The sequence below is a fragment of the Eucyclogobius newberryi genome, unplaced genomic scaffold, assembly GCF_026437365.1.
Source record: "Eucyclogobius newberryi isolate DKJ021-1_F unplaced genomic scaffold, fEucNew1.0.hap1 SCAF_12, whole genome shotgun sequence".
In the NCBI taxonomy this organism is placed as follows: Eukaryota; Metazoa; Chordata; class Actinopteri; order Gobiiformes; family Gobiidae; genus Eucyclogobius; species Eucyclogobius newberryi.
Genome location: NW_027315746.1, coordinates 26,515,814 through 26,524,587, shown reverse-complemented (window position 1 = coordinate 26,524,587; position 8,774 = coordinate 26,515,814). Strand labels below are relative to the sequence as shown.

The 8,774-nt window shown below is 40.7% G+C and overlaps 1 protein-coding gene across 1 annotated transcript in view; it reads left to right on the top strand.

Moving 5' to 3' along the window:
* Nucleotides 1–2,543, top strand: part of pth1r (parathyroid hormone 1 receptor) — a 167,113-nt gene extending 164,570 nt beyond the window's left edge. The window contains exons 11-14 of the mRNA XM_072441748.1: nucleotides 81–222; nucleotides 482–523; nucleotides 1,723–2,005; nucleotides 2,081–2,543. Of these exons, the coding sequence (XP_072297849.1) occupies nucleotides 81–222; nucleotides 482–523; nucleotides 1,723–2,005; nucleotides 2,081–2,160 (547 nt within the window). The 3' untranslated portion in view covers nucleotides 2,161–2,543. The remainder of the gene's footprint in view (nucleotides 1–80; nucleotides 223–481; nucleotides 524–1,722; nucleotides 2,006–2,080) is intronic.
* Nucleotides 2,544–8,774: the final 6,231 nt, after the last annotated feature.

Below are 8,774 nucleotides of genomic sequence, written 5' to 3'. Positions count from 1 at the left end.
TTTCACTGCTCAACATTACAGACACCGAAGATCATTAGAAAGGCTATTTAGTCATTTAAATGTATTTTTCACTTTTGCAGGAAGCTGTTAAAATCCACTTTGGTCCTGATGCCTCTATTTGGTGTCCATTACATCGTCTTTAATGCCATGCCCTACACGGAGATCTCTGGCATTCCGTGGCAGATTCAGATGCACTACGAGATGCTCTTTAACTCCTTCCAGGTGAAAAAAAAGGAATCTAAATGCCACTTCCATGTAATGTGTTTATTAGGTCATACATGTGCTATCCATATTCATGTGTCCTTTACGACATACAAACAAGGCTAACGTGTTTCTATTGGCTAGTTGTGATCTTTTGAATCTTGGTGGAATATAAATGAAGGAATTATGTCTTAGCCTTGCATGTGAAATATCAGATTAGTTTCACGTTGTGCTGTGTGGAGATTGATGTGCTAATATATGTTTTTATCTGTTTTCGCAGGGATTCATGGTGGCTATTATCTATTGTTTCTGCAATGGGGAGGTAGGTGCTTTTTGATGGGATGAAATGCATGCGGTGTAAGCTCACTTTCTATAGAGCCGAGGTGCAGCATTTACGCTACAATTACCCTTCATGTGCATCAGTGTAACGCAGAGTTCATCTCACAGCGCTGGCAGGGCCTAAATCTCTGCTGCTTTGAAGTCTGCGTAGTCTAATTGAGTTAAAGACTATCAAACAGCCATGATTTCTGGTAATTACACACAAGAACTGCCATGATACCGCTTAGTAAGTTCCACACATTTACATACTCGCTATTGGAATACAGGAAATGCAAAGTCGGTTTGATCCAAGAAGCGTTCTGATAAAGTAGAGCTTAAGTCCTCAGTGAAAGTCAATTGGACGTTGAGGGGTCACGTCAGACTCTCACAAACCTTCGACTATTGTGGGGCCCCTGAATATAAGTACCAGATTTGAATAACGTGAAGATCTCATCCTCAGAAGCTTAACGTTTATGCTCTACCAAATGCGTGGAGGCTTCTGTCTGTCCTTTGTCATTTGGTCGGCCTCCTCAGAGCTTGTGAATGCGTAGCAACGGAACTGTCCAAGTGCTGACCACTGGGGACAGTAATGAACACAGCGCGACAATGTTAGAACAATCTGCCAAACAAACAAACGCTACTCTTACATAATTTTTATTGGCTCTTTTCTAATAAATGTGATCAAAAGGCTGGCGTTGATGCCTCCAGGTTTTTCGTTTTGGTAAATTGGAAGTCAAAATGAAGCTACGATTTAAACGCACGGAGCAGTTTCCTTACAAAAGTGAAGTATAAATGAGCCCTGATTTGTTCCTAGCGCTCACAGATTGTCACATTACTTATATTCACATGCTTTTTGTGGCGCTTGCACATCTTGAGAACAGATTTTTCAGACGGTAAAGGGGGGGCGGGTCAATACACTGTCAATTTTTTCTCGTGTCAGTGCAGTTCATAGCGACGTACACGGTTCTTTCTTCTGAGGTTGCAATTGAAAACATTTTATTCAGATGATGTGAAGAGGACTGATTTTGAAGTGTTGCATTCAGATATGAAATGTGCTCTATAAATACATTTTCATCTTCTTTCAACATATACTCTTGTGCATATTTTACTTTATTCATGTAGTTGGGTAAAGCAGATGAAAAAATATTATACATGTACCCACTACCCTCATTGGCTCAAATGTACCTGTGTTCTCACCGTCAGGTCCAAGCCGAGATCAAAAAGTCGTGGAGCCGTAGGACTTTGGCGCTGGACTTCAAACGCAAAGCCCGCAGCGGCAGCAACACGTACAGCTACGGCCCCATGGTCTCCCACACCAGCGTCACCAACGTCACCGGGAGGGGCCCGCTGGCTCTGCACCTCACCACCAAACTGGGGCCCCTGCCCGTCAACGGTCACCGAAACCTCCCAGGGTACGTCAAAAACGGTTCCGTATCCGAAAACTCCTTACCGTCATCGGGGCACGAGCTGCATATCCCGGAAGAGGAGCAGCAGCAGCAGCAACAGCAGCAGCAGCAGCAGCAGCAGCAGCAGCACCAGCACCAGCACCAGCACCAGCACCAGCAGCAGCAGCAATCCCGGCCGAGCGAACCGGAAAAGCCCCCCATTCTCGTAGAAGAAGAGCGAGAAACGGTTATGTGACCAAAACATTGAAATATATTGGAGGGGAAATGGAACTGGAGCAATGTTGAAGACGTCTCAGGATGAATTGGACACTGCTAGTTGTTTTTGTCTCTTGTGAACAGAGCTGGAACATTGACAAACATTGGCATCTGATGGAGCTCTAGACTTGATGACTTTGACTCGTTGGAAAGCATGAACTCTTCACTACACACACGTACGGGGAATGTGTAAAAAATAAATAAAGACATTGCCTTCCTGCTGTTGAAGGTTAAACGAAGCATGATTCAGACTGTGACTGAAGCTGGAAGCGTACGGTGGCCTAAAAGGGACATTGGCGGCTATAAATCGCAAAGTGTCAAACAAAACATCAACTTAAACCTCTAAACTCGACCAACTGATCTGTCGCTGGCTTGTGTGTGATTTGGAGTGACTGGAGTGCTTAAAACAGTCGTCTTATTTGAATTGTTTCAAAACGGTTGATCCAAATCGATTCTTGTAAGGTTATGTAGAGGTTAAGAGCACGGCGCTTCGGTGTTGAATATAAAAAACTTCACTATAAAATGAGACCATCAAAGTGTAATTTGGCAAATGTTCAATAACAAATCAGCTTTTATTGTCATCATAACTACGCAAGAAAACATTTCCCTCCCTTTATTGTTGGTAGTTATTTTGAAACCTTGCCATCAAAACCAGCCCAGATTTTATTCGTTTTTTGTGTTTCGTGCACTTCACACGTCCCTTTAAGGCCACCGTAGAGGAGCCAAAACGGCATCTCATTGAAGAAACTGGACCAAATTCGTATCTAAGACTTTTTCTTTCTCTTTTTTTTTTAAACCTACACATGCTTTTTGTTCCACATTGACTTCAGAACCCACGGCAGCATTAAAGGGATGGTACTCAGGTAATTGTTGTAGGCTCAATAAGGCAGCATATCACTCGCATCAGCATTAGTTTCATCTGTTGATAACATACTTTTTTATTTGTCTTCACGGAAACGTCTTGGATGTGTACACGTTCCCTTCTGAGGGCGGGCGTCGGGAGTAGAGCGGGCTTAATGACAGAGCTCGCTAGCTGTGCATCTCTGTGTGTTTCAAAGCAAAGCCGTGCACGGAGCGGTCGTGTTTCCACCGGAACGTTAATTAAACGAAGATCTGCAAAGCCCTTTGAATGCTTAATGCTAGGTACGGCGACCAGGAAAGCCCAAAAACTCACTATTACTTCTGACAGATGAATCAGTGTCATTGCTGCTTGTAATTGTATATAGGTCATAATGTTTACAAAGACATCAACATTTAAAAAAATCTCGTGCAAATGTACAAGGACGAAGTTAGTTTTACTGTGTTTTTGAGTCGTCGTTTGCTTCAGTGTTTTGACATAGTGTACATAGTATTTTAAGTAACGGGGCATTGAAGCGAGGATTTACATGAAGTGTTTTCCCCAGATGAAAGAGCACTAGGGTTTCCTGGTTGTCATTTGGTTTGCCTTATTAAAGCAGCACTGTGTAACTTTTCAAGATGTGGTTCTCCTTCAAAGCTATATGTACTTTTGATGGGTAACATATACAAGGTTTACTAATTACTATACTAATTAGGGCCATCGTTGTATTCATGTATTAGCAACATAAATGTTAGTGAGTATCAATTTGGGTTATCAAAGTTTAAATGTTACTCTAAAAATATGTTATTTTGTACTAAGATTTTTCCAAGTTTAGTGTAACTTTCTTCTAGCACATATGAGGCACCTTATTTCTCTTTGCGTGTAAAAGTACTGGATTTAGATTAAATATATATATGTATATGAACATGCTTAAACATTCCCCAATTTTACACAATGTATGAAGTAAACATGCTCAAATCAAATACTTTTTTCACTGAAAGCAATTGTGGCAATCATTTATCTGCTTTGAACACAATGCCGAATGCAAAGAACAGTATGTTTTCCCAAATGCGTTTGAGGTTACATAGTGTTGCTTTACACATGTATAGAAAATAAAAAAAATGGGACGGGATGGGATGAGACACAATTCCCACAAAACGAGATGAGACACAAGATTTTGACATAATTTATCTCTTAAAAACAGTGCGGTTAAATTCACAATTTTGGCCTCACAATACTTTTCACAATTTCATATTTTTGCTGTGCTTTCATCTCTGAAGAGGTGCAACTCTCCACCACTGACCCTTTTTTTTTTTTTCTAACCGAGCCAAATTCAATTAAATTTATTTTTGTAACGCCCCAAAATCTCACGAGCAGTTTCCTCGAAGGGCGAATGCACTGTAATCACATGACCAGTGTGCACAGGCCCATGACCAGTGTGCACAGGCCCATGACCAGTGTGCACAGGCCCGTGTGCACAGGCCCATGACCAGTGTGCACAGGCCCATGACCAGTGTGCACAGGCCCGTGTGCACAGGCCCATGACCAGTGTGCACAGGCCCATGACCAGTGTGCACAGGCCCGTGTGCACAGGCCCATGACCAGTGTGCACAGGCCCATGACCAGTGTGCACAGGCCCATGACCAGTGTGCACAGGCCCACATCTTGTCCCATCCCTCTACATTTGCTGTGTTGAGTTTCGTGAATACAATATATTGTATATTTTCCAGGGATTTCAAGTCATTCAAACAACTCTGACTAATGGTTTATACTTTAGCGCTCATCTGCGTTTAAGTGTCTCCTGGGAATTTCAACCTTTTATTTACAAAGGTTTTAGCATCATTAACAGAGATGTTTGAACCAAACTGTCATGTTCAGAATGATTTAGTTGTCTTATATATCAGACAAACGTGTGATGTGGGTTGACAGCTGTTCTCACGTCAGACGGATGTCATCTCTTACATATTTTGTCTGATACACTGCTGATAACAACAGATGTATTCTACCACAAGATGAATATCCATTATCTGCAATGTTTTAAGATAGTTTCCAGTTCTCAAAATCTTTGTGGATCAATCAGGCCACAGCCCTTTGACGGGAAGTAACTCTTTGGATATCCACCCCAAGCTTTCTGATTGGCTGTCAGGAGCTGTGCAGCACACCCACGTTGACCTGACACTCGAGTATAAACCAACCTTATACCGTGGGTTTTCCAGGCAGTTCAACTCTCACTCGTCAAAGAACTCAGACTAATTGGTTGGGGAAAAATTAATTCATTAAAGTTTAATTTTTGGCACTTTGGAGTCCACAATGGGCAGAACATTAATATTTAGGCCTGTTTAGCCCCAGGTTTAGGGCCGCCTCTCCAGGGCTGTCTAACTCATGCCTGATGAACTCCAAAGAGAAGGACCTGGGGGACTTTTGGAATCATGTTTGTTTGTTTCTTCATCACTACATGACCAAAACTTTTGCTTAATGTCTCAAGTCATTACAAGTTGTCTCTTTATTACAGATTTATGTCGGGTGCTTTTCAAAGGCTTAAAATGTGGAGATGTTGATTTACCTTGCAGTTTAAATGAGCAACGGCGGGTGTATATTTGGAAGTAATCAGAAGTCTCATTTCATCCAGAAATGTGCCAGCTGTGTTTCTCCAGTCAGTGCAAAGTCAAGCATGTGATTTAATGAGGGATTTCTCAAAGTGCCTTTTCACGTTATAGGTTCATGAATTTTGAACTCCAATTTGACTAATTGGCCATTTTTTAATAATACATTGTATTGCTGTTTTAAATAACAAATGGACACATGAGTATAAAGCTTTAGTAGGCCAATATATGAAATCATTTCCTTTTCAAAGTAATAAGTAATTGAAGAAAAATGTATTTCCGCTGCCCAATTAAGACACTTTGTACAACATTTGATTCTGAAATATATATTTTTAACTAAAATATATAAATAATAAATCAGTAGGTGTTAGTGTGAATGTAGTTAGACAGATATAAGGCCGTGACTTACCAGATCCTGTCAGAGGGACCGAAGAAGCTTCTTGGATGAACGGGGAATTGTATTCACCCTCAAAAACTTTAATCCAGTCGACAGAATTCACTTTTATTTTGCAATTGTCAACAAGACAGACGTCACACTTTATAAGCTCAATGTCATCCAAATATTCTGGTGAAGTGTGAATAATAAATAAGACACATCAGTTTATGCTAGTGAATTAGCATTATATGGCACTATCACTAAACTACATTTATTAGCTATAAATAACTTCATTAGAACAAGTGGGTGGCATAAGACAGTTTACTTTGTTTGGCTTTCATACACTACATTGTAATAGTCAATACTAGTATTAGAACATTTAAAAAAAGGCTAAGATAGCAACCATGTCCAGTTGGGGTCAGCCCTTTGTTCCCCTGTACTTGTGTCCTCCTGTAGCTCCTGTGGCACTTTTAGAGTGAAGTACCTATGTTCCCCAGCTAAGGTTAGGGGTATGTTGGATTATCTTATAACATATTTAACAGTAGTTTATTTCTCTAATGGGTTAAGGTTATGTGGTTAGGGTTAGGAACAGGAAGAATTATTAGTTGTTAGGATTACAAACAGGTAGAATGGTCATGGTTCGGATTAGGATCAGGTAGAATCATTAGGTGGTTGGTTTAGGTGCAGTGTCAGGTTCAAGAACAGGGTGGACACGAGCGGGTACGGGGAACATGCATGAGCAGGTACTTCACATTTCCGCTGCAGGGTCAGGAAACAACACCTTTTTTAAAAAAGACATACCTTCTGTCTGTCCTTCTATAGAATATGGGGAACATACAGTAGTTACAGGGGAAGAAAGTAGCTAAATCTTCAGTTACGCATCAGATTGCCCATGTATTGGATTGAAATGCTACTGAATTATCCTCACCATCTTGCATGTTAGTCAATGCTAACATTTCCTTGCTCAAATTAAACTCTACAAAAGAAGATACATATTTTTTTTTCCTCACCAGTTGTTTGCCTTATCAATTTTCTACAATACTTTTGAGGATTTTTTGAACGGTATGAACATGAAACACAACATTCTTAAAGACCATATCTGCCTACTGAAGCTTTAAGTTCATTTGGATCATTTATATGTGAAAAAACCCAAATTTCCTTCATTTCCAAACACATTTTGACAAAGATCGAGCACTTTACTGTCATCCTCCAGTATTTGTCAAATGATTGTATCTTGTAAAATGATTGTGTATCAGGATCACTGTATATTCTTACTGTAATAACAAGGCCAATAAGCATAGAGCTAAGTATTGTTTTGTGTTTTTTTATTTATGCGGCCGTTGGGGGTGGAGTCCAGGCTTGAGCCGTTCCATCTCACTCCATTGTGGCGTCGGCACTCTGTACATATCAGTGTATTCAATAGCTAAATATGTTTCTAGTCTGATGTTCATTGGTGAATAAAATGACAAGTTTACTGTACAAAAGTGTGGCGTGGTTTGTTATTTGTCGCGCAAGCTTTAAAATGCATGCACGCGTTGTCAGAGGAGGTTTCTCGGGCAGGTCCCGCGGGGAGAAGAAGACGCTGGGTGACCTGGTTTATTCCCGGAGGAGGTGCTGGAAGTCTCCGGAGTGAAGGAGGCCACGGCATCTGAAAGTGAGGAGTGGGGGAGACCGACATTCTGAACAGATAGGCCGCATTCATGTGTTATCAGAATATTCTAGATTGCCTGTGCAGTTCAAAGACAGGCTGGAGGATGTAGGTCTGAGTTGGTCGAGTGTAACTGTCAGATTGCAGATGTATGCTTAATATTGCTGTAATTACTGAGTCATTAACATGAAACAAAACCCGACACAAAGACAGACATCTTTTCTAAGTAAAAGTTGTACAAACAAATAATGATGAGGCTGAGCAAAATAATATGTCTGTTTGCCGTAACCCGAACGACACAGTATGAAACTAGCCGACTGAAAAAAAAATATCAGCATTTTGTTGAAAAAACATCAACATTTTTCAATAATTTCGCCGACTCACCGACAGGTCTTTCATAAACCGCCATGTCGAATATTTTTTATCGCGATGGTAAATCTGCCTTTCATCCCAAAGGACTGATGACGCATTACGCAGCACATGTGCGTCTTCATCTCCGGTTGTCTACAAGCATCTGAAACAAAACAGAACGTGATAAAGAGTTGTTATATTGCCTCTTACAAGTTAGTTTGACTCTGTCGGCGCCACTGAAGTGTCCACAGTAGATGTCACGCTCTATTAGGGTGTGAAATTTGACTTACGCAATGCATTCTGGGATTGAAACACGCCCAGCAGCGTCATCACAACAAACATGGCGGCGCCCGTGTCCCCCGCATGTTCCCCCCGCTCGCCTTCGATACCAAAATAAAGGATAACGGCGAACAAAAGGTTGATTGAAATATCTTAAAATCGTGAGATTTTTCATGCCTTCAAAGTAAAAAAAATAAGAATTTGCCTACCGACCGAGCCAGATGAAAAATGTTGACTCGGGTTACAGCAAACAGACAATTTATTTCGGGTAGCCTAAATTAAACATTTGTGGATGATAAGTTAAATACATCGCCCCCTACTGACATAATTGTGAACACCGCCTAACAATATGAGACATGATTTAGACACAATCATACTTTATATTTATTTTCGTGATGATTTAAAAGTGTCGATTCTCACTGAAGAAATCAAATGAATGAACACGTTTAAATGTTTCCTTTGCTACATAAATCTATTCATCTTGCTCCAATTGATGATG